The 26,308-nt window shown below is 38.5% G+C and overlaps 1 protein-coding gene across 17 annotated transcripts in view; it reads left to right on the top strand.

Annotated features, from left to right (window-relative positions):
* NRXN3 (neurexin 3) overlaps positions 1-26,308 on the top strand; it is a 1,462,828-nt gene that overhangs the window by 1,302,305 nt on the left and 134,215 nt on the right. For 9 of the 17 annotated variants that reach the window (XR_008992434.1, XM_057488259.1, XM_057488257.1 and 6 more), the window contains 2 exons: positions 16,148-16,237; positions 21,412-21,719. Coding sequence is in view for 16 of the 17 variants with exons in the window: in XM_057488259.1 (XP_057344242.1) it covers positions 16,148-16,237; positions 21,412-21,719 (398 nt within the window). In the remaining variant the exon portion in view is untranslated. The remainder of the gene's footprint in view (positions 1-16,147; positions 16,238-21,411; positions 21,720-26,308) is intronic. The other 8 variants (XM_057488265.1, XM_057488261.1, XM_057488260.1 and 5 more) reach the window with 1 other exon arrangement.

Genomic DNA, 26,308 nt, shown 5'->3' with positions numbered 1-26,308 from the left:
ATTGATTATTTCTTTGACATATCTTCTTGTAGAGTAACTTCAGCATATATAGGTTTTAAGCTACTACTTAAATTGCGCACACACATTAACATAATAGGAGTATAGTTACATAACCAAAGCATATCTGTAATTACCAGCCATCTCCAGTGAAACCAAGTAAACCATTAAGGCACCTTAGGCATTTGTGAAAACTTATCTATGATATGGTGGATATTGTCCAACTGAACTTGAACAGTCTGAGAGAAATCAGACAAATTAAAACAACCCATTCCTGGGGACTGTTCACATACCATATGTTCTTTTAACAGTAAATAGTCTGTAGTTGTAAGAGTTTGGAGCGCTACAATTTGCACTTCTCCAAATTCTTGGTTGAGTTCCAACAGTATAGATCCAGTCAAATTTGTTGTTTTACTGTATGCACAGGCCAGCTTAGATATTTCCTTCCTCATTCCCATGGCAAGTCCAGGAACTGGTGGGATGAGTGCATCTACAGCTGTAGCAGTGCGTGGATCTTTGTTGGGGTTTTTTGATGATCATCTTCTGGCATGAGTCTTCCAGAGAGTGCAGATGTTGGAAGTTCTTTTTCATATCGTATCTTAGTTCATTTTCGGGGTAGCCCAATTAGGCTTTGATCCTCTGTATAAACACAAACAGACCCTTTGCCTACACTTTTATATGCCCTTTATACCCTTGTGTAGAACTCGTTGGAGGTTACCACACAGGAACTGCCCTTTTTTTTTTTTTTTTTTTTGCTTTGTTTTTGGTATCACTAATCTACACTTACATGACGAATATTATGTTTACTAGGCTCTCCCAAATACCAGGTCTCCCCTATAAACCCCTTTACAGTCACTGTCCATCAGCATAGCAAAATGTTGTAGAATCACTACTTGCCTTCTCTGTGTTGTACAGCCCTCCCTTTTCTCCTACCCCCCCATGTATGTTAATACTCCCCTACTTCTCCCCCCCCTTATCCCTCCCTCCCCACCCATCCTCCCCAGTCCCTTTCCCTTTGGTACCTGTTAGTCCATTCTTGAGTTCTGTGATTCTGCTGCTGTTTTGTTCCTTCAGTTTTTCCTTTGTTCTTATATTCCACAGATAAGTGAAATCATTTGGTATTTCTCTTTCTCCGCTTGGCTTGTTTCACTGAGCATAATACCCTCCAGCTCCATCCATGTTGCTGCAAATGATTGGATTTGCCCTTTTCTTATGGCTGAGTAGTATTCCATTGTGTATATGTACCACATCTTCTTTATCCATTCATCTATTGATGGACATTTAGGTTGCTTCCAATTCTTGGCTATTGTAAATAGTGCTGCAATAAACATAGGGGTGCATCTGTCTTTCTCAAACTTGATTGCTGAGTTCTTAGGGTAAATTCCTAGGAGTGCAATTCCTGGGTCAAATGGTAAGTCTGTTTTGAGCATTTTGATATACCTCCATACTGCTTTCCACAATGGTTGAACTAGTTTACATTCCCACCAGCATTGTAGGAGGGTTCCCCTTTCTCCACAGCCTCGCCAACATTTGTTGTTGTTTGTCTTTTGGATGGCAGCCATCCTTACTGGTGTGAGGTGATACCTCATTGTAGTTTTAATTTGCATTTCTCTGATAATTAGCGATGTGGAGCATCTTTTCATGTGTCTGTTGGCCATCTGTATTTCTTTTTTGGAGAACTGTCTGTTCAGTTCCTCTGCCCATTTTTTAATTGGGTTACTTGTTTTTTGTTTGTTGAGGCGTGTGAGCTCCTTATATATTCTGGACGTCAAGCCTTTATCGGATGTGTCATTTTCAAAGATATTCTCCCATACTGTAGGGATCCTTCTTGTTCTATTGATGGTGTCTTTTGCTGTACAGAAGCTTTTCAGCTTAATATAGTCCCACTTACTCATTTTTGCTGTTGTTTTCCTTGCCCGGGGAGATATGTTCAAGAAGAGGTCACTCATGTTTATGTCTAAGAGGTTTTCGCCTATGTTTTCTTCCAAGAGTTTAATGGTTTCATGGCTTACATTCAGGTCTTTGATCCATTTTGAGTTTACTTTTGTATATGGGGTTAGACAATGGTCCAGTTTCATTCTCCTACATGTAGCTGTCCAGTTTTGCCAGCACCACCTGTTGAAGAGACTGTCATTTTGCCATTGTATGTCCATGGCTCCTTTATCAAATATTAATTGACCATATATGTCTGGGTTAATGTCTGGATTCTCTAGTCTGTTCCATTGGTCTGTGGCTCTGCTCTTGTGCCAGTACCAAATTGTCTTGATTACTATGGCTTTATAGTAGAGCTTGAAGTTGGGGAGTGAGATCCCCCCTACTTTATTCTTCTTTCTCAGGATTGCTTTGGCTATTCGGGGTCTTTGGTGTTTCCATATGAATTTTTGAATTATTTGTTCCAGTTCATTGAAGAATGTTGCTGGTAGTTTCATAGGGATTGCATCAAATCTGTATATTGCTTTGGGCAGGATGGCCATTTTAACGATATTAATTCTTCCTAGCCACGAGCATGGGATGAGTTTCCATCTGTTAGTGTCCCCTTTAATTTCTGTTAAGAGTGACTTGTAGTTTTCAGAGTATAAGTCTTTCACTTCTTTGGTTAGGTTTATTCCTAGGTATTTTATTTTTTTTTATGCAATTGTGAATGGAGTTGTTTTCCTGATTTCTCTTTCTGTTGGTTCATTGTTAGTATATAGGAAAGACACAGATTTCTGTGTGTTGATTATGTATCCTGCAACTTTGCTGTATTCCAATATCAGTTCTAGTAGTTTTGGGGTGGAGTCTTTAGGGTTTTTTATGTACAGTATCATGTCATCTGCAAATAGTGACAGTTTAACTTCTTCTTTACCAATCTGGATTCCTTGTATTTCTTTATTTTGTCTGATTGCCATGGCTAGGACCTCCAGTACTTTGTTAAATAACAGTGGAGAGAGTGGGCATCCCTGTCTAGTTCCCGATCTCAGAGGAAATGCTTTCAGCTTCTCGCTGTTCAATATAATGTTGGCTGTGGGTTTATCATAGATGGCCTTTATTATGTTGAGGTACTTGCCCTCTATTCCCATTTTGCCGAGAGTTTTTAACATGAATGGATGTTGAACTTTGTCAAATGCTTTTTCAGCATCTATGGAGATGATCATGTGGTTTTTGTCTTTCTTTTTGTTGATGTGGTGGATGATGTTGATGGACTTTCGAATGTTGTACCATCCTTGCATCCCTGGGATGAATCCCACTTGGTCATGGTGTATGATTCTTTTGATGTATTTTTTAATTCGGTTTGCTAATATTTTGTTGAGTATTTTTGCATCTACGTTCATCAGGAATATTGGTCTGTAGTTTTCTTTTTTGGTGGGGTCTTTGCCTGGTTTTGGTATTAGGGTGATGTTAGCTTCATAGAATGAGTTTGGGAGTATCCCCTCCTCCTCTATTTTTTGGAAAACTTTAAGGAGAATGGGTATTATGTCTTCCCTGTATGTCTGATAAAATTCCGAGGTAAATCCATCTGGCCCGGGGGTTTTGTTCTTTGGTAGTTTTTTGATTACCGCTTCAATTTTGTTGCTGGTAATTGGTCTGTTTAGATTTTCTGTTTCTTCCTGGGTCAATCTTGGAAGGTTGTATTTTTCTAGGAAGTTGTCCATTTCTCCTAGGTTTCCCAGCTTGTTAGCATATAGGTTTTCATAGTATTCTCTAATAATTCTTTGTATTTCTGTGGGGTCCGTCGTGATTTTTCCTTTCTCATTTCTGATACTGTTGATTTGTGTTGACTCTCTTTTCTTCTTAATAAGTCTGGCTAGAGGCTTATCTATTTTGTTTATTTTCTCGAAGAACCAGCTCTTGGTTTCATTGATTTTTGCTATTGTTTTATTCTTCTCAATTTTATTTATTTCTTCTCTGATCTTTATTATGTCCCTCCTTCTGCTGACCTTAGGCCTCATCTGTTCTTCTTTTTCCAATTTCGATAATTGTGACATTAGACCATTCATTTGGGATTGCTCTTCCTTTTTGAAATATGCTTGGATTGCTATATACTTTCCTCTTAAGACTGCTTTTGCTGTGTCCCACAGAAGTTGGGGCCTAGTGTTGTTGTTGTTGTCATTTGTTTCCATATATTGCTGGATCTCCATTTTGATTTGGTCATTGATCCATTGATTATTTAGGAGCGTGTTGTTAAGCCTCCATGTGTTTGTGAGCCTCTTTGCTTTCTTTGTACAGTTTATTTCTTGTTTTATGCCTTTGTGGTCTGAAAAGTTGGTTGGTTGGATTTCAATCTTTTGGAATTTTCTGAGGCTCTTTTTGTGGCCTAGTATGTGGTCTATTCTGGAGAATGTTCCATGTGCACTTGAGAAGAATGTATATCCTGTTGCTTTTGGATGTAGAGTTCTATAGATGTCTATTAGGTCCATCTGCTCTACTGTGTTGTTCAGTGCTTCCGTGTCCTTACTTATTTTCTTCCCAGTGGATCTATCCTTTGGGGTGAGTGGTGTGTTGAAGTCTCCTAGAATGAATGCATTGCAGTCTATATCCCCCTTTAGTTCTGTTAGTATTTGTTTCACATATGCTGGTGCTCCTGTGTTGGGTGCATATATAATTAGAATGGTTATATCCTCTTGTTGTACTGAGCCCTTTATCATTATGTAGTGTCCTTCTTTATCTCTTGTTACTTTCTTTGTTTTGAAGTCCATTTTGTCTGATATTAGTACTGCAACCCCTGCTTTCTTCTCACTGTTGTTTGCTTGTAATATGTTTTTCCATCACTTGACTTTTAGTCTGTACATGTCTTTGTGTTTGAGGTGAGTTTCTTGTAAGCAACATATAGATGGGTCTTGCTTTTTTATCCATTCTGTTACTCTGTGTCTTTTGATTGGTGCATTCAACCCATTAACATTTAGGGTGACTATTGAAAGATATGTACTTATTGCCATTGCAGACTTTAAATTCGTGGTTACCAAAGGTTCAAGGTTAGCCTCTTTAGTATCTTACTGCCTATCTTAGCTCGCTTATTGAGCTGTTATATACACTGTCTGGAGATTCTTTTCTTCTCTCCCTTCTTATTCCTCCTCCTCGATTCTTCATATGTTGGGTGTTTTGTGCTGTGCTCTTTCTAGGAGTGCTCCCATCTAGAGCAGCCCCTGTAAGATGTTCTGTAGAGGTGGTTTGTGGAAAGCAAATTCCCTCAGCTTTTGTTTGTCTGGGAATTGTTTAATCCCACCGTCATATTTGAATGATAGTCATGCTGGATACAGTATCCTTGGTTCAAGGCCCTTCTGTTTCATTGTATTAAATATATCATGCCATTCTCTTCTGGCCTGTAGGGTTTCTGTTGAGAAATCTGATGTTAGCCTGATGTGTTTCCCTTTATAGGTGACCTTTTTCTCTCTAGCTGCCTTTAACACTCTTTCCTTGTCCTTGATCTTTGCCATTTTAATTATGATGTGTCTTGGTGTTGTCCTTCTTGGATCCTTTCTTTTGGGGGTTCTGTGTATTTCCATGGTCTGTTTGATTATTTCCTCCCCCAGTTTGGGGAAGTTTTCAGCAATTATTTCTTTTAAGATACTTTCCATCTCTTTTCCTCTCTCTTCTTCTTCTGGGACCCCTATAATACGGATATTGTTCCTTTTGGATTTTTCACACAGTTCTCTTAATATTGTTTCATTCCTGGAGATCCTTTTGTCTCTCTCTGTGTCAGCTTCTATGTGTTTCTCTTCTCTGATTCCAATTCCATCAATGGCCTTTTGCATTCTATCCATTCTGCTTATAAACCCTTCCAGAGTTTGTTTCATTTCTGCGATCTCCTTTCTGGCATCTGTGATCTCCCTCCGGACTTCATCCCATTTCTCTTGCGTATTTCTCTGCATCTCTGTCAGCATGTTTATGATTCTTATTTTGAATTCTTTTTCAGGAAGACTGGTTAGGTCTGTCTCCTTCTCTGGTGTTGTCTCTGTGATCTCTGTCTGCCTGTAGCTTTGCCTTTTCATGGTGATAGGAATAGTCTGCAGAACTGGGACGAGTGACGGCTGGAAGGACTTCCCTTCTTGTTGGTTTGTGGCCCTCCTCTCCTGGGAGAACAGCGACCTCTAGTGGCTTGTGCTGCGCAGCTGCGCGCAGACAGGGTTTCTGCTTCCTGCCCGGCTGCTATGGGGTTAATCTCCGCTGTTGCTGTGGGCGTGGCCTGGCTCGGGCAGCTACTCCAAAATGGTGGAGTCGCGTTGGAGCAGGAGCTGCTGGGAGGCTATTTATCTCCGTAAGGGGCCTCCCTGCTCCCTGCAGCCCAGGGGTTAGGGTGCCCAGAGATCCCGGATTCCCTACCTCTGGATTAAGTGTCCCGCCCTGCCCCTTTAAGACTTCCAAAAAGCACCCGCCAAAACAAAACAACGACCACCAAAAAAAAAAGAAAAAAATTTTTAAATTAAAAAAAAAAAAAATTTTTTTTAATTAAAAAAAAAAGGTGGTCGCTCGTTTTTCTTTATTCTCTGGTGCCAGCCTCAGGCCTCTGCTCACCGGTCTTGCTGCCCTGTTTCCCTAGTATTGGGGTCCCTATCCCTTTAAGACTTCCAAAAAGCGCTCGCCAAAACAAAACAGCAAAAAAGCAAAAAAAAAAAAAAAATGGTCGCGCTCTTTTTTTATGTCCTCCGGCACCCGGCCTCCGGTGCCCACTCACTGTTCTTGCTGCCCTGTTTTCCTAGTATCCAGGGCCCCCTGGGCACCTACTGTGTCTGCGCTCTGGCCCGGATGGCTGGGGCTGGGTGTTCGGCAGTCCTGGGCTCCGTCTCCCTCCCGCTCTGCCTGCTCTTCTCCTGCCGGGAGCTGGGGGGAGGGGCGCTCGGCTCCCGCGGGGCCGGGGCTTGTATCTTACCCCCTTCGCTAGGCGCTGGGTTCTCTCAGGTGCGGATGTGGTCTGGATATTGTCCTGTGTCCTCTGGTCTTTATTCTAGGAAGGGTTGTCTTTGTTATATTTTCATAGATATATGTTGTTTTGGGAGGAGATTTCCGCTGCTCTACTCACGCCGCCATCTTCCGCCCCTGCTCACAAAAAAAAATCTAATTTTTAATTATAAAATGCAAAAGCCCATTTGCTTCTGAGGGTCCTCAGTAGTTATGTGGACTCCCTCTCACCTCCACCCCTTATCCCGACATATCTCCATCTACTACCAACAGTTTCTCAAGCAAGGAGACCTTCTCTCAGATGGTAAAGGCTGGTATAAACAAAACAAATAGGAAAATTCAGTCCTCCTAAAAGAGGAGGAAATGGCAATAGAGTTCTTCAAAGAAGCTCAAATCTCTGGGTCTTTGATCAAATAACTTCCTGAAATGCTTAAGAAGTTTGAATTTTGATGCCTCATTAGTGTTCCCTGAGAAAAATAATGATGGGAGTCAGTCAGAATAGAAAACTAGTTTGATAAACATGTTCTAAATTTTACATTATATGAAAGGATGGATCTCTTAAACTTGAGACTGATACATAAAAATCCTCAAGTGTTTAGTTTGATGGATAAATTGTTATATATTTAACCATATATAGCAAGGAATCTGGTGATGGCTGGAGACTAAGATGGGCTCATCAGAAAGTCTAAATCTCCTTTGGCAGCATTAGCAAGTTGGCAGATGTGGAGAGTGTTGTAAATGTAGTGTTCTCTTCTTTCCCCTTAAAGAATATGAGGGGAGCGATGACAACATCTTAAGGAGATTTGCCTCTAGTTGAACTGAAACACTCAAGAGAAATTTGTAGTGTCTCTGTATTAATTGCTGTGTAAACAAATCATCCTGAAACTTAATGACTTAAAACAACAAACATTTATTATATCACTATTTCTGTAGGTCTGATAGCAGTTGAGTTGAGTGGATTTGGCTCCAGGTGTCTGATGAGTTGAAGTCAACATATTGACTGGGGCTGCAGTCTTGTCAAGATTTATCTATGCCTGGACGATCAGGTGGCCTCAGTTCCTTGACATGTGGGTCTCTCCAAGGGGCTTCTCTAATCTCCTTATGACGTAACATTAACTTTCCCAGAGTGAATGGAGAGAGAGACAGAGAGACACAGAGAGAGAGGGAGAGAGATTAACAGTGCCTTTTAAAAAAATTTTGTCTCTAAAGTCACACACTGTCACTTCCAACATATCCTATTCTTTACAATCAAGGCAGTAAGTCCAGCCCTCATGCAAGGTTGGAGAATGAAGCTCCACATCTTATAGAGGGTTTCAAAGAATTTATAGACATTTTAAAGCCACCACATAATCCTTCTATTCTATAAACTTTTCAGGGTCTTGAATGAATGCACAAAAGATATGCTTATCAAATTTGCAGAGGACACAGAGATAAGAAATGTATCTCCTGCAAGAAACAAAAGACCTATAGCTAAACATTTTCTTATCAGGTTGGAATGCTATTATGAAACAAAAAAGAATAAATATAATGAGATGTAATTAGAAGTCCTGCTTTGCAGTTCATAAAGTATATTGCAAGAATGCAAAATGGCCCAAACTTTTGGGGAAGCAATTTAGTTGAAAATTCTCTTCTGTTTTAGTTGGAAACAAGCCTAGTGTGTGACTCTGCTGCAACGAGGTTGTTAAGACAAATGTGGCAAACCAAGTCAGGGGTGGATGGTACAGTGATTGTTATTTTTAGATCCCTCAGGAATAGTATACTCATTTGTAAGCATGAAGTTCAAGGTGGGTCTAAATGACCTATAATTTATCAACACCAGGACTTCCATTTTATCAAAACAGAAAGATTACTATAGCATGAAGTTTATTATGGCATCAGAGATGTTGATATCAGCATGACTTTCCTGTCCATGAGGTGAGAATGTTCCCAGGTGTTGCTCATTGACACTGTTCTCCCAAACCTCCTACCTGTCCTCTGAGGCATGCAGGGACACTGCATGTGCATGTTTGAATGATAGAATGTTTTCACCAAATATTCTGACATTCTGGCTTTAAAAATGTTGAGTTTGATATCGTCTGCATGAGAGGAATAGAAGAATACGGGGATGGGGGAGTGGGTAGAAGAAGGTAGCTAGAAAGAAATGATAGAAACCAGCAAGATTAAAGAGACACAGGGAGATACAGAGAAGTGACTTGCAGGAATGCTCGGATCCTGGGGAAGAATGAGCAACAAAACAACACTGTGGCTTTTGCAACAAGGAGGAAATAGCGATAAGAAGAAAGGTGCTGGGGGGTTCTTGAAGGGATCATATGTCAAGTGGCTAAAGACCAAACATTAAGGATTTATGTTGGAAAGGAAATTTGAAAAGATTTGACACTAAAAATTGTGTAACGTATTAATTCTTGTGAAGTTTGCTGCATTTTTAGTTTAACCCTTTTGGGATCAGATACTGTTAAACAATAATAATGTGCCATACATTGAACACTTATTTTATGCCACATGTTGTATTAAGAGCTATACATACATTTAATTCTCAGTTAATTCTTACAACAACCCTGTTTGAAAGTTATTATAGTCCCCATTGTATAAACCTAGAAGCTAAAGCTTAAAGACACACCAAGACAAAGATGCACCAAACATGTTTACCAGAAAGGAACTAGGAAAAATTCAGACATTGAAATTGACTAGTCTAGCTTCAGGATATATTTTGGAACAATTATGAAAGAAGGAAAATTTTATAGTCAATTTATGTTTTAATTTATGGCATGTCATTTTTGAAAGTGGCTTTTAAATAAAGTATAGGTGCTAGGTAGACCTATCAGACTAAAGAAAGATCCGTTATAAATTACTTGAAAATACTATCTTAAATTATGGAAGCAAATAAAGACATTGCAATCACCCGGACCTTGTTGTATTAATCTTTCTGGGCTTTAAAGTATCCTTGTTGGATGAGGGTAAGTAAGGAGAAATTTCAGGAGAAATTAGTTTCAGGAAGAGAGTTGAGAATGGCCTCAAATGTGGGGAAAGGATAGGGACTGGTGATATGTTCCAATTATTGCATCAGGGTACATAGTCTTTTGTGTAATAATACTTTTATAGGAATGGCACTTCGATTTAGATTTAGGATATGAAAGAGAAGTCAATGTTAACATATTTTCACACAAACTCACCTCAGCCAGGAACAAAGATCAGGGAGATATATGGCCACTTGGGTAACTGGACATAAAGCATAGGGTTTATATCTCTAGCATGGCCCCCAGTCCTACCTCATAAACTATAAGGTTTTCCAACATGGGGGCTGAATGTGTATAGGCACATCAAAGGGTTCTAGAATCTCGCTAGGCTGGGGTCCTCTGTGCCTCCACCCACCCACCCATACACACACTCCCTTTCACTGTTTATTGGGTTAAAGACCTTCCACCTTGGAGCCTTAGAAGTGTAGGGAAAGATCCTGAGAATTAAAATAAATCGCAGACTCTCCCCATTCCCAATCTCTCTCAATTCCCCATAAACATAAGTCCTTTTTGCCTCGATTATTACATTTAATTTGTATAATCTTGCAATATAGATATCGTTATTTACTTTTTTTTTGATAAGTGGAGAAACTGAGACTCATCTAGATTATTAAGTAAGTTGTCCAAGTTCACAAAACTGGCAAATGTCTGAGAAAGAATTTCAACCAAGGTCTATTTGACTTCATAGGTAATGCTCTTTTCACTCATGTTTGAACCGTCTTTGCTAAAATAGCCCAACACCAGTAACCTAGAGATGGTAGATTGAAACTTTGACTTTGATATAGAAAGGAAATGATAATATGTCTGTCCAACATATATTTTCCATTTCTGAACACATCCAGAAGACATGAGACAGTGAGCTTCATCAGCCAAGTCATGGTGTGGCGGAGTGACCCACACCACTTTCCAGGGGCAAACGTCTCATCACTTGGGAGGGGTGGTTCCCCTTGGCTCATGCAACCACTCAAGTGAATCTGGAAAAGCTCACTTACTTAATAACGCCCTTGTGCTCTGGGCCTATTAATTCATTTCCTCCAGCTGATCAGTTTTCTACTTCAAGAGATTAATTTCTTTACCTTGGCATACTAAAGAATCAAGCCTCACAACATATAAATAGTTCTTTTTTCTTCAGCCCCAAAGGTGTGTTTGAGGATTAATGAGATGATGCTTATAATTGCATTTTGAAATCTAGTAGAAGGGCATTGTATAAATACAAGATATTAGTTCTTTGTTGTGGTCCATCCATTACTTACAAGTGGTTGAACATTCCAGGTGCCCTTTGAGTAGTACAATAGCCCCTTCCCACCTCTAAGAGAGTTCATCTGGGTTCCAACACCAGGAACAAGATCAGAGCTGAGTTTAGAGTGTTTCCCCAGTTCTTTTCCTTCAGTGTCTTATTATTTACTTTGAAACTCACAAAGTGTTCTTTAGGGAGAGAGACATTGTAAGAACCTCTAAAATGTCCTACTACTTGAGCCTACCACATTGATTTTCTTTTGCCTCTGGCCCTAATACATAGTATTCATTCTTTGTTCATTAGACCCAGGGTTTCATTTTTTAGTGTCAACAAAGCAATAAAGAAAACTTTTCCTTCCTTTATTGCAAGACTCAAAACAAAATGCCAAAATACCTCTGGCATTAATTTTGCACAGATGAATGTTGGTACAATATTCCTATTAGCATGTCCATGTGCTTGACAACAGTCCAAATGATATTTATAGTCTACCTGCAAGAAAGCATTTTTTGCCAGCCTGGTGCAAATTTCCAGAACCTTTAAACCACTCTTCCTCAACTTAGCAGCAGTATATCATCATTACCTGTGGCTGGACCAAGAAATCACATTTGTCAATGACTGAATTGCTCTTTTACTTTCAGTGGTTTTAGAAACCCACTTTGTTTTGGAAATGGGGTTAGCTGAGTATATTTTAGAAGATACAAAAATATAAAAAGCAGCAGCTAGGAAATTTAGGGGTTATTTTAGACATTTCCTTGTCTACGGTTAGTTGATCCGTGGAAGACAACTTTTGTAGGAGAGAATGGAACATGGTCATCTTTTGAGTGGAGGTAAAGCCCTAAGACCATGGAAGCACAACATAGAATCAATATGTTTCCTTTTTATCTTTAGGAAAGAGTTGAAACATATTAGTAAGAAAATAAAAGTTCTCTTAAAAAAGTGAATGTTTTTCATATCCCAGGTTCTATATATGTTCTACCTTTTATTATCCTATACCAAGTCCTACGGTGAATTGGGAAATGGGGAAAATGAGACTCCTATACCAAGACCTACAGTGAATTGGGAAATGGGGAAAATGAGACTAAGTGACTTGTATGAAGTCACACAGCTAGTAAATGATGTATAGTTAGAGCTGAAAGCCATATTTGTCTCCAGAGCCCATGGTCTTAACTCCTATGCTGCACTGGCTATGGCTTAAGGAAAATTAGTATAACATCTAATGAGTAAGATCCATGTTTAAACCAACAATGTCAAAATGGTGTTGTAAAAGTTATTTACTGTATAATAAATATTTCTCTCAGTTTTTCAGTTGAAAGGATGTTGGCTGCTTTGGTACTGATAACAAATTTCAAATTTGTTCCTTTGGGACCATAAAAAGGGACTGGTGTATTGGGGTACTATTCAAGGGTCAACTTGCTTTCTTTGTCTTATCTTCCTCTGTTCCCTTTTCCTTCTACCCTAAATGGATTCACACAAGTGTTGGAAATGTGCAGCATTTTCTGCATAAAGGTTGGAGCTATGGATGAACCAGTTGGGCTTTAATAATTTCACCTCAGAGTGTTCTTTTCTTCACAATATTATAATTCAACAGTGCATGTTGTATGTGTCTCCGGGAGTTGAAAAACTTCATAGTAGAACCAATAGTGCAAATACAAATGAATATAGGAAGCCAACGACATAAAAAAATCTCAATTTCTGATGAAGAATGGATAGAGATACACATATACATGCACATGCACACATACTTACTTTTATTTTAAGTAAAATAAAATGTATTCTTTTCTAAAATTCAGGTCTGTGTAGGTGAGTGTCAGATCCATATAAGTAATTTAAGGACTATCTATTTGAGGATCTCATTGTGCAATTTATAGATTTCTCAGTGTGGTTAAGAACTCTAGTCTTTACATTATTTTGGTCTTAATTAGTAAGTCACATATGCATCTTTTTAATGACATTTCTATTCATAAGCCCATTCTTTCTTGAGGATAGCATCACTTTCTGTTTTGAAGAGTTGATTTCACTCTTTGTTTAAATTTTCACACTGGCTGTTATATGCAATGTACAACTGCATGTCGTCAAGGATTTAATACGAATGTACATGAACTGGGCAGGTTTGCTCAGCTTCCAGAGCAGTCCCTATGTATGAATTCTTGTATTAAGAAAGTTTGCTCTTCAATCAGTCTAGCAAAATGGGGCTCGGGGCAAATGAACTCATTCTCATGCACATGTTTCTAAAACAGTTCTCATTAATGTTTGAGATAAATTAAAATAAAAACCAACAAGAACATGAAAAGAGACTAAGAACAATGTTAATGTGACAGTTTAAACCAATTTGGTTTTCTGAATGACCTTCCATCTTTCATGACTTTTAACAGTATGCAAGATTGCTATCATTAGTGTCAGACACTATCAGTCTGGTGTGGAAAACCTAAAACTTTTCTAAATATCTTTAAAGCTGAGGTGGAGAAGAACGACTCTCTCTCTTTCACTCTTCAAAGGGTCTAAGGTTAAATCGTGGCTATGCTGTCCTCCCACCATATCCCAACATACTGATCATCCAATATAGTTTTCTCTTTTTTTTGCCTTTACCATGTCCCAAAGTGATTTTCTATGGAGCTTTAGGTTTGAAAGAGTGGCTTGGTGGGAGAATGCTTTGGAGGACCAAGAGTCCTATGTTTCTGGGGGAAGGAAATCAATGAAGCTTCTTAATTAGTTTGTTGTGTATAGAACTGTGACAGTTTGGAATTTTGGATACTTTGATTTTGCCCTGTGTGTTTCTGAGAATATTTAGCTTTATATTTACTATTGACTTCACTAATCATTCCTCAGGGCGTAGAATGAAGGTCATTACTATATTTTATGTTGCAGCCAATGACACTTACAGAAAACCCAATGTAATAGAATATATTCAAGGTGAATCTGGCACATCCCATTTGCCATTTCTCAGTAAAACATTCTGTGGTGACTAAAACTTGAGAGAGGTCAAAGCTTAAGGAAATGGAAAACATCCCTTGTGATAGTTGTCTCCTGTAGGGTAAGACTAAGAGTTATAGGTTCTTTTCAGAAAAGTGCATGTTACTTTTCTATAAAGACATGTGAAGATTTACCCAACTTTATTTTGGATTAATAGAATCTAAGTAACAGGATCTACCAGAGAGGATCATTATAATGATCTGTAATTAGTAGGTACATTAGCAGGTACAAACGAACTGCTTTCCCCATGGGCTTATTGAAACACCAGGAAGTTCAGTTGTCTTTCTGTTTTTTTTTCCTCCTTGCCTATACTCTCCCTTTATTTATTTGTTTATTTTCTCTGTGAGCAATAGTACTTTGAGGAAAATTTTAAATTATACACTGTAACCCAGAATTTTTAGTTGTTTTTTCCATTCATTGCACTTTCTCTATGACACGTTAACATATTATGTTTTATGCCAGCCAGATAGGGTCCCATAAAGCAGGCTGGAAAGAGAGCCACAGTTGCCTCTTTCATGAGCTTTGATTTTTTGTTGTTGTTCTGTTTTTATTGTTGTCGGTTTTCATTCTTGGGTAATGAGAATGAGTCAGCTTCTTAAAATAATTTGTGCATAGGAGAAATGAATGGGGAATCTTGGAAACATCTCCCAATATTGCCACCTCTTTCCCATCCTACCCCTCATGGAAGGCAGGTACCAGTTTAGTCACATGTAAAATCCTCTCTGTCAATAATAACTCCTCTCTGGAGGTAGCCCTGAGAGTTAAATGCCATACATAGTAAGCTTCTGTTCACTTGGCCTGCTGCTATATTTAGTGCTAATATTCATTCTAGTTTTTAGACTTCTTTGTAAATGGTTTCCAAGCCACCTGTTCTGAGACTGATTTCATTTTTAATGTTAGTAATTTGGAATAGAATTCCCTAAGTTACAGTATAGGGCTCTGAGTCAACAGTAATATAATTTACTAGTTTCTACTTGATCACTGTGTGTTGGTTAATGAGATAGAACAGTTCCCAAAGCATGGCTTGATTATTTTGTGATTTGAAGCATATTCATTAGGAGTGTATCTCTATAATACCATTCTCTAAGTCTGTCCGAATTGGACATATCATCCAGGGATGGTAACAAGTTACAAAAGGATGAAGGGGACCTACCAGTAGTTAAGAAGCATTATGTTTGAGGCTTGAAACTAATTAGGTATTTCATACTTGGAAGTATGAATGGACACTTGTTCAAGAAGAACCTCTCATAAGAAGGTAAGAGAGAGAGACTAAGTAAACATAGAAAGCCTCCATCTATTAGTAGTAATGAAATGTAGGTGCTCAAAAATCTGCACATGTTCTATCACTATATTTATAGCTGCTCTTATTAGCTGATATTTATTTCCATTTCCTTCTTTTTTAAAAATTGTGGAACAAATCTGGACAAAAGAAGAGAGTTGCAAAGAGTCATCTGTGATACTCAACGTGTTTAACATAGCAAATGGGATGCCAGCATCTCCTTTATGGAATATCCCTCTAGGCCGTCAAGACTTAAATTTCCTTCTTTAGTTCTCTTCTTCCAGAAGGCAGAGGAGTTACAAATGCTTGAGAGAAGAATAAGGAAGTCCATGGTCCATGCTTCTGGTCTGATTCAGTGCAGTCCAGCCTACATGACTGAGATGCCGCAGATCTCCTACCACATCATAAAACTCATCGGGGAGGTGAATTACTCACAAGTCAAAGGGGTCTTTATGCCTCCACTGGCCTGATTAAGGTCTGCTTGGGGTGAGATGGAGAAGAGTGAAGATAAACCCATTCTTGTAAATGGCCAAACCTCTTCCTGCTTCCCATCCCATGCCCCATTCCCAAAACATGGTGGAGCACCGCATAGCTAAGACTAACCTGACCTACTGCCTGTCAACCAAGGGCAGAGTGACTTCGACTCCACCTCTACTAAAGATAACTTGATATCTATCTCTAAAAACTTCATAAAACAAACCAAAACCTAGGATGTTTTTTAATGACTTATTGACTTTTCAGATTGTTCTTTAAGCTGTTTTTTAAACTTTAAAGGCAACACTGATAATGAACGCTTCCAAATGGTAAAACAGAAAATCCCCTTCAAATATAACCGGCCCGTAGAGGAGTGGCTGCAGGAAAAAGGTAACCGTCGTTAAAACTTTCATTTTAAAATCATTTGATTCTAAACCCTCATTTTTAAAGCCTGTAAATAAATGTTCCTTAAATGATAATCGCCTGCTGCGTAAATGACTGTTTTAATTTTCATTATAATTTGTGTCACCTTCCACCTGCCATATGTTGATAAATCATGCTATAATACATTGCCATTAAAATACAGTTAAAGGGACTAACATCTAGCTTGCTATCAGCGTGACAACTACAAACAAGACATTGCAGGAACCTCTAAACAAAGAAGTGTATTATGGCAATTTAACCACTGCATGACATTTGTTAATTTGTCTTAAATTACCTCTTATACCAGAGCTTTCTAAAGAGATTTCAAAAGTACTTTTTAAACTTACACCTCGAGGCTGTTTTGGCTTTACTATCTGTAGCATGGTTAACAAAAATCACAGACTGACTCTTGTACCTAAAACTGCTTAAGACAAATGTTATAAAGAGCATTGGTTTTTAACATTTCTTTTTAAACAAAGGAAAAAAATGAGAAAGGTGGATTTTGCCTTTAGATATAAAATTAAAGAGGCAAAAGTGTTTCATAAGAGGTTAATCGTGTCTGAGGTGCTGACTGAAACTAAAAAAAAAAAAAGAAGCCGAAACTTATTTTACACTTTGGTTGCACAATAGCCTGTGTATTTGCTACTTATGCAACAAAAGTGTAAGTGGTGAAGACAATGAGTTGGAAGAGGAAAGGACCACGAAAAGCAAAGCAGCAGTTTCTGATTTGCTGAAGAAAACAACCACTGTGTTAATAAAAGGGCAGCAGGTATACCTGATGTTAGAATTTTCTGTGTGACTCCTCCTTGTTTGGATGAAAACGATTATCTTTTAGTGAAAAAAGTTCTCTACCTTTTTATTCCCATTTCCTGTTCTTGCCTGAGCCAGTGGAAGGTACTCTTGCCTCAAGACCTTAAAGTGAGTTCTTAAAATCTGTAGAGATTTGACTGAGCCATATACAAAAAGTAATTGGATATATTAGTTAGCATACACCTCAACCAAAGGACGACTGCGGTTTTAAATTGGTTGGAAACAGACCTTTAAACACGGAAAATCCTCACTGCATCTTAACTGTTTGCCCTGATTTTAACGTACGTGGTCTAATTAAAAATAAATTAAGAATAACTCTAAAAAGCAAATAATTCTGTTTTGTAATCACCAGCTCATAAAGTCCCTTTAACATTAAAGACAATGGTTGCCTCACTTTTTAAAAAGGAAAAGAAAACTAGATGCATGTCTGAGTCTCATGTGCCTGGGACTTTTTTGTTTCTTTCAATTTTATGTTAATAATATTTTATTTTACTTCATTGCCTTTTGAAGTCTCAGTTTAATAGCATGCCAGGCGTTTTCATTCGTATAAACCATTATAAAGTTATTAGTAGGCTTTTAGTTTTCTTTATGATAGCATTGTTATCAGTTGGCTTTCATATAGAAGGATGCTTTCAAATACACAAGCTGAAGGGATGGGTAGGGGCGGTTCAGGTGGGACGGAGGGAGGCATTCTGGTTTCTTAATCAAATACGTTTATGTTTACATATGCATATAGTATCAAAAATAATTATTTTCAAACTTGGAGATTCTCTCTTCTACATTGTTTTAACTGAAATTACTTTTTGTTGTTGTTCTTTGGGTGAGTAATAGCGATTCATTCAATTGCTTTACCCCTTCCTCTGTCTAGCTAACTTTCCCTTGAAAAGGAATAGAAAATAAATACCAAAAGACCTTCTAAAGACAACAAATAAAAAAGGATAAAGACAGGAGGATGATTAGGCAAACATATTAGGAAGTAGTTAGAGTGCTCTTTGGAGTTATTTCTGTCACTGGGGAAGAGATCTGGGTCACAGCATTCCCAAGTCTGTTTTCTGGCTGTGTCTGCTCTTGACTGAATTTCTGACCTTAGACAATCCACTTAACCTCTTTATATCTCAGATTTCCCAGCTGAGCAGAAGAGAAATAATACTGCCTGTTCCCCAAGGGTGTTCTGAGGTTTAATTAATTAGTCTTTGTGCAACACTGACTGGAGATGTGCAAAGGTTTAATTTAAGCACTTATGTGAACTTAATATCCAAATGAGGAATGAGGGACCAGTAATAACTTTCAAGAGGATGGGCACCCAAAACAAAAAAGTAATATGCTACACATTTTGAATTATTGATAATAAAACAATTCTCACATTAGGATAGATACAGATGCCATGATCATTTATTTAAAAAAAACTTGATCATAGTGAGTGACAATAATGAGATCTGGCATTGCTTTGAGAAATCTTGGGCAGATTATAAAATTTTCTCTAGTCAGTCTCATATATCCTTCCTAGGAAGAGGGTAGTGATGGCTGTTTCTCACTTATTGACTTACTCCTGCTTACCTAGCTAAGAGAGATAAATTGATTGGAAACACAGATGGCAGGAGAGAGAGAATATCTCACTATTATTTTAGTGACTGCCAGCTTTCCTATTAACCACCTAATCCAGGGTCCAGAGGGCTAGGAAAGGGTCTTGAAACAGGTGAAAAGCAGGTCTAGCTAGAAATAGACCATGAAACAGACAAGCAAACAAATATCTAAATACTTCCTATGACATGATGGAAAACTGAAACGTGGACAGCTTCCTTCTCTGTCTAAAGCATTAATCAGTCAGATCTCTCTGGGACAGTAGCACCATCCGGAGGGGAGCAGGAGCTTAGTCATATGGCCAGGAAACATGTCTTGCCTTTCTTCATGCCTGGCTCAGACTGAACAAGCAAGACCCCTTTATAGAGTGAACTATGGCAACTGAAATGAAGGCGAGCCAGTGTAATTCAGCTTTGCATTTCAATCCCCTCTGTCCCTCTTTTTATTTGTAAGCATTGGCAGAATAATATCACCCAGAAAATAAGATGAGGGCTATTATAGATCTGAGGTAGTTTCAGGCATATTAGAGATATAAATTCTATCTATAATCAGTTGTAACCATTACCTGATCAACAGTGCTGGACTTAATGCAATAAAGGAGATGAATAAAAATTAACAGTTGGCCACCAGATACATGAATGGAAAGGATAGCTTGGCATTAGGGCTATCTGGTGTAAAATATGAATTTTATCCTAGAGATCTCCCATTAGGCACTGCTTCTTTTTTATTATATTAGGCTGCTCTAAATGCCTATGTGATGTTCAGGGCATATTTATCCTCCCCTTACATCATGGCATTTCTCTTGTGGTAAGCTTTTGGCTCCCAGAAAAAGCTATTGTCAAAAAATAAATAGTAAAGATGTATGAGCTACAGACCATTACCCAGTGTTCCCATGCATTGAACTTTTTGCTGCATCTTGTATGAGAAATGAGAGGCCAAAGGACAGGCGATGATGCCCATGCACAGGACACAGGAGGAATTGGTGGGAAAACAGTGGGAATCTATTAGATCTACTCTGACTATACCCTTAGGATCCAGGCAATTCTGTTATCATTAAGCCCAGCAGATTCCATTTCCATGCTCCAGGTATTTTTATAGAGCGCAGATCATTTTCACTAGAACAAAATTCTCTGGCCAGTTCTCCATACTGCAGTGTTTGAAGCTTCCAAAGGGATATTATTTAAAAGTCATTCTTGACTAATATGCCTTTAAGAGTTGCCCAATGCATGGAGTTGACTCATATGAAGAATACCTTTCTGAGCAGATGCATTTTCCCTTCTTTGCCTCTTCAATTCCATCCGTTATTCTAACCTGAGAAGTTTTTCTGCATTATACACCAGAAATTCAAGGATAGCTAAGCATTATGTAGACTTAAAGACCATGTAATAGTGATAGAGGTTAAGAGCCCAAACATCACAGTTTGCCTCTATACATATTAGTTGTGGAACAAAAACCTCAGTCTTTTAAAAATAGACTCCCTTTTATTAAGCAAGCAAGAGCAACAGAACATTGTTTCTAGTCATTTATAGCTAAAATTATTCAGGCAATTAGATTAGGAATGAGTGAAGTATTGTTTTATCATTGACTAAAGGATATATTTAATTCCATGAATAAGTTTCCCCCCCTTCTCCATATTGAAAAGCAGGAGGAAATAATTGGAGAAATACTAAGATAGAAGGTCTTACCCTTAAAAAGCTGTTTGGGTTTTCCTGGGCAGGGTCTAGCACTTATGAGAAGCTTTTTTTAAGTGGAACTAGTTGGAAAGAAGTTGAGTGATACTCCTTTAAACTCCACTCTGCCATGATTTCATTCTGATAGTTTTCTATCCACAGAAGCATAAATGATTTCCCAAATGAGAACTCCAAATTAGATGAGCTATTGATATTCTTCAACCCATCAGTATACCTCTGTATCATTTTAAGAAGTGTTACGTGTTGCTTTTCTTTTCATTAATACCCATCTTCCCTTTTAATATCAATTGATTTGGAATGATAGCTTTTTTTCCTCTCACCCCTGACCCGGAGCCTTAACAATGGCTACTTATTTTCCCTATCTCAGGGCGACAATTAGCTGTGTGACTGTAACTCCTCCTCCCCAGAATTAATAGAGATAAGAAATTATCTGTCATTATGTTTATTAAACAGAAAGTATTAGTAGAATATTATGCACTCTGAACATTTCTAGGAAATGAGGTGTTTGGTGACTGAAATATTCATTTTTACAAGTGTGCAATGAATTCAAGTCTCTTAACTGGAATTCCATTTCATTTCAGTTAGTTGAATTATCAGACCTAGGGTTTTAATTCAGAGTTCTGAGGTACCTCACCTAGTTTTTCTTTGCCATATATAATTCTTTTTAATTGACATTATGTTTTGTAGGTTAAAAAGCCAGTCCAATAGGTATTTGTGATTAATTATTGTTACCACCTAATTTGGGGAATCTCTTTCTATCATGCACAACTACATACCCAGAAAGACCATAGTACTGTTCATCATTGAACCAAAATTTCTCCCTCCTTACAATAAAGAAATAGAGAGTCAATTATTCAGGTTATCTAAGATACTCAGCTAGACAGTGGAAGAGATAAACAAATGTTATTTGCCAATGTCTGTATTGAGTTTTTGTTATCTGATTTTCTCCCCTTTAATTGCTCAAGCAGGCCTGTTATAATACCTGGTCCATTCAGACCAGGCAAGGCAAAGAGAGAGGACATATGGGAATAATGCTATTTCCTCCACCCAACCCACTAGGCCGGCAGTTAACCATCTTCAACACCCAGGCGCAGATAGCCATCGGTGGAAAGGACAAGGGACGCCTCTTCCAAGGCCAGCTCTCTGGGCTCTATTATGATGGTTTGAAAGTATTGAACATGGCAGCTGAGAACAACCCCAATATTAAAATCAATGGGAGTGTCCGGTTGGTGGGAGAAGTCCCATCAATCTTGGGAACAACACAGACGACCTCCATGCCGCCAGAAATGTCTACCACCGTCATGGAAACCACCACTACAATGGCTACTACCACAACCCGTAAGAATCGCTCTACAGCCAGCATTCAGGTAAGCCTTTCCCCAACTATCAATTAACTCTGTTCCCTTGTCTTTGAGACATTGCTATCATGGTCCATGTTGCTATGTAGCTAAGAAGTCTGAATTACCGTGTTTGTAGGAAGGTGCCTACAGACACTCATATTAATAAGACCTGGGAGTAAGGAAAGGCAGGGTCATTGCTAAACAAGTTATAAAAGTCTTGTGCACACTCATGGGTTATTCTTCCCACCATATTTATTGCTGAAATGGTAAAGCTGTTATTCAAAATGAACAGTGGCCAATACTTTCAGTATGAAATACTCCCTCCTCTCACCTTATTACCTTTCTTTTTCAGTAGGGAAAATGGAAAAGGGGGAAAGGAAAATTTATCATAGGAAAGACAATATCCTAGGTCTGTTGTGTTCACAACCTCCCAGTGGCTTTGCTGGAACATGAATTGTTCATTTTTAAGGCCAGTGTGTATCATTAAATCAAGGACAACTGAAGCTGGAGATTTGACTAATCCTCACAGAGTATAGTATTTATGTTTGATGTTAAGTGTTAATTAATCACTTGTTATTTTTTTGTCCATTTTGTTTCCTTTATATTTGACTGAGGTCCTAAGTACATTAGAAAATGTGAAGATCTGAGTTTAGCTATGTAGGGCGTCCTTAGTTTTGTGATAATGTTTTCTTTGTTGTTGCTTAAAAGTAATTATACCCAAGCTAAAGCTTAATGCTTTACTGACTCCCTTGGCATTCCATAAATCTAGTTAGTAGGGGGCAAGAGGTTAATCGAGTTATTAGCCTTAAATGCTCTGGCATAAAGTAAGACATTCCAATTGCTTGTGGGGAAATTACCCCTAGCCTAGTTAGTGTTTGTAGAAGATTCAGTAGATCAGTACTTGTCCTTTCTGTTTCTTAGTTTTAAGACAGTTCCAGGGACTCAACTGAGTCTTTGACATCACCCTTCCATTGACTTCAGTGGACATTGTAAACTTAAGGTCAATAACCAATTAAACCCCCTATCTGTTCTCATTCTCCTGAGTTAAGTTTATGTGAGCTGGATAGAGGTGAAAGTGCTACCTTCCTTTTGCCTTTTTTTAACAGAAATGTTCAGACAAGTCCTTACATGACTCCACAGGAACAGTTTGAAGCTATGTGCACTGATGATGTTATCAGGCCAATTTCATGTGTTTTAGGAAGGCTCCTAAGAACCTGGTTAGCATAGCTGTCTTGAGGTGGCATGTGCTTTTACATGCATACCTATGCACATGCTCAAAAAAAGCCGCTTCTTCACTGATATTAAAACAATAACTCCTGACACTTCACTCTACTCACGGAAAAGAAGATAAAAGGCAATATCTATTTCTATTATGACTCTCTATAGCTCAAGAGCAGATCTGTTTATTGCTGGTGAAAGGATAGCTCTGTCTGCACAGGTCTTGGCAGACTTGTTCTGTTTCTGTCAGAATACATTCCACTGACACTGTGGGAGGCACAGGAACAAATGGCTTTTTCTTCATAGGAATGGCTGCTGGCCTTGTAGTCTTTTTCAAGGCCAAATTTTCTGTGACCTTGGGAGGATTTAATGTTGCATAGGGATTCAGGGACTAAGCCATGGTAATTATCAAGTTTTAGCTTTCCCTCCTACAGAAAATACATAAATGGGAACAGATTGGGTGACTCTTTCCATGACTAAGAAATCCAGACATTCTGCAGAAGAGTAGGATACAAGGTACAAAAGTCTTGCAAGTGGTTAAGACTCTAAACATAATAGAACCTGTTGTCTTTTTAGAGGATATGGACAGCTGGAGGGTGATCTCTCTAACAGCTTCCTGTCTGGTGGGTTTCTTTTCCTTTGAGTCCAGTAATACTTGGATTACATCTACATGTCTTTCCTTTTAGCTTCTACCAAGACTGTAAAAATGAGTTATGAGTCTGTTCACACTCTTTGTTTTTAAGGGTGTGTAAATACATACTCTTGGAGGAAAGCCAGCAGACTAGCAAGAATGGATTAGACTGGGATAAACAATCAAAAACTCCATATTCTTTGTAAAGACAGCTAGAGGAAATAACTTTATGCCAAGGATTTTGGACTCTTTTTTTTGCCAAGTAACAATAAAAACTTTTCCCTGGGCTCCAAAAAACTCAATAGCTTGCCTTGTCTCCAAGCCTATTCTGATATTAAGTATATCCTGTGGATCACATTAAGCCCATGTTAGGAGTAGGGACCCTACAACCCTTAGATTCTATCCAAGATTTAAGACTATTCCCAGAATCTGAAGACTTTGGGTGAGGAAGGTCAGTCTCAGAACCTCTAATATGTGCTATGTGATCTGGTAAATTTGTTTGATGAAGTAGACTCATAAAAATTTTATCTGTGAGAGATACTTCAGAAAGGAAAAAAAAGAAATAGGGAAGACTGGATTTCATGTTCACCAGTCTCTATGTGTGAAATCTTCACCTATGTGTAAAAACTCACAGCCTTTTCCGAATAATACTCTGTTCTGTCTTCCTTTGCTTTAATAACATTGCTAAAGCAGGGTTGTCCTACAATTAGACTCCTCCAGGAGAAAGAAAATAAGCTTGTGCATCCACAAGTGTAAAAAGTCTTGTTATTCAAAAATCTACTGGTTCCTTCTTGAAACATAAGCTAAGAAAGCATTTGAGCCATTCATGTCTGATAGGCCTTGGTTAATGTTGATTTCAGATCAAAGGAAAACTGCAAAGTGCTTTCAAGGCTGCTCTTAACTGTGTGTGAATGTGAACAAATAGTTTTTTAGTTCTATGGCCCTCCAGCGTGCCAGCCTTCTGGAAGTAATCAATACTTTGATCTTTCTAATACTCTAGTTTGTTAGAGAACTGCTTGCAAATTATATGGACTATTTTAAATTACTCACAGCTGTGGTGTCCAAGCGTTGGTTCTTCACTCTGTGTTAAGAAGGATGTCTCTAGGTGTTCCCCTGAATAAACAAAAAAAAATAAAGTAAGCAGGTGGACGAGTGACAATTCTCAAGTAGAAGTCTGGCACTTAGAAGGTGCCCAACAATTATTTATTGAATAAATCAGAAAACAAGACAGGCTTTATTACACACCTTTCCATCATTTAACAACCAGAAGTAGCATGGCTTGGGGGGTTTTCTCTCCAGAATGATCAGTGTGCTTTTATGTTAATTTTTTAATTTTAACTTGTTCAGTGGCAGGATTAGAGAAGAGTGATTAAATGCATGTACTTAGAATCAGATTATCTCAATTTAAAAACCTAGTTCTTCATATTATCCAAGTGACCCTGGACAAGTCACATATTCTCTGGTTAACTATTGCTGTGAAGTACATTTTGCCATGATTTAGTGACATAAAACAACAACTGTGTCACTTGAGCTCACAGTTTTGTGGGTCAGAAATTTGGACAGAACTCAGCAAGGCAATTCTTCTGCCCCATGTAGAGTTGACTGAGGTCATACTGTGGCTCTCTGGGCAGGAGGGTCTGCCGTCACTCACATAACTGTGTCTTGGCAGACACTGGACTCCGCTGGGTCCATGTCCCTTTCCATGTAGTCTTTAGAACTTTTTTCATGGAAGCTCAGGGCTCCTAGAGGGAGTATTCCAAGTCTCAGTTTCAGGAAAGGAGGCATAAACCTCATTTCTTGATGGGAGGAGTAGCAAGAATGTGTTACCACCTAATTCAACTACATTGTAAACTTGGGGAGAAAGGAGGATAATACTAGTGCATATATCATTTGATTATTTTGACAATGACTGAATTAATATAAGAAAAATGCTTTGAAACAAGTATATCATGAAGAGTAAGATTAAGTTTTAACCTTACTATTATATTCTATCCCCAACATTTGGTATGCAAGTCAATGCCTTTTCAAACAAGTATCTACCTCAATAAAATGGGGCTGTAGTTCAGAGTGATGGTGAGATTTGGGGGTAGATAGAGATTTGAAGGAGGGTCAGAGTAGAATTTGGAGGCTGAAATTAGTCCTGGCAAGTAAAATGTTTCTAAGGCCTCAGAAATAGATTTTTACGATACCTCACTGTCCATCTTTAATTTCCTCTTCCATTTTTAAACCATCCTGGAATTCTGTGGGCCTTGGAGATTATGTTCTGCTATGAAGTAAATATATTCACACATATTTTTGGGGTCACAAATAAGAGGAATCCAAGATCCTTGCCATCTAGGAACTTACGATGAAGAGCGCAAGTAGGCTTGACATTAGTTATCAATATGAAGTAGTGACTTCTTAATGGTGGTGTGGGGGGTTGGAGGTGAGGAGTGGTGTATAGGATGGCTTGGCTAGATCTTATGGATCAGGCAGCAACGGAACTGGGCCTTGTGGAATGAGTACAATTGGATATATGGTAAGAGAAACAAATCCCATGTTGGTTGAATGTCAGAAGCTAATTTGTCAAAGTCAGAAATGATAATTCCTGAGAGAGATAGCCAACTTCAACTACAGCAGAGAGGGCATAGAGGGGTTTGTGAGAGACAAGAAGTCCAGATCCAGAGAGTTTTGTCTGGAACTCCCCCAAATGGGAGAGGACCGAGAGGGGAGAACTGGATTGGGTCTTACTACCAGGGGTGCCTCAGCAATTGTGCCTGTACTTCCA

This window comes from Manis pentadactyla, chromosome 11, assembly GCF_030020395.1.
Source record: "Manis pentadactyla isolate mManPen7 chromosome 11, mManPen7.hap1, whole genome shotgun sequence".
Classification (NCBI taxonomy): Eukaryota; Metazoa; Chordata; class Mammalia; order Pholidota; family Manidae; genus Manis; species Manis pentadactyla.
Note: the sequence above shows the minus strand (reverse complement) of the source record. Positions and strands in the feature narration are given on the sequence as shown.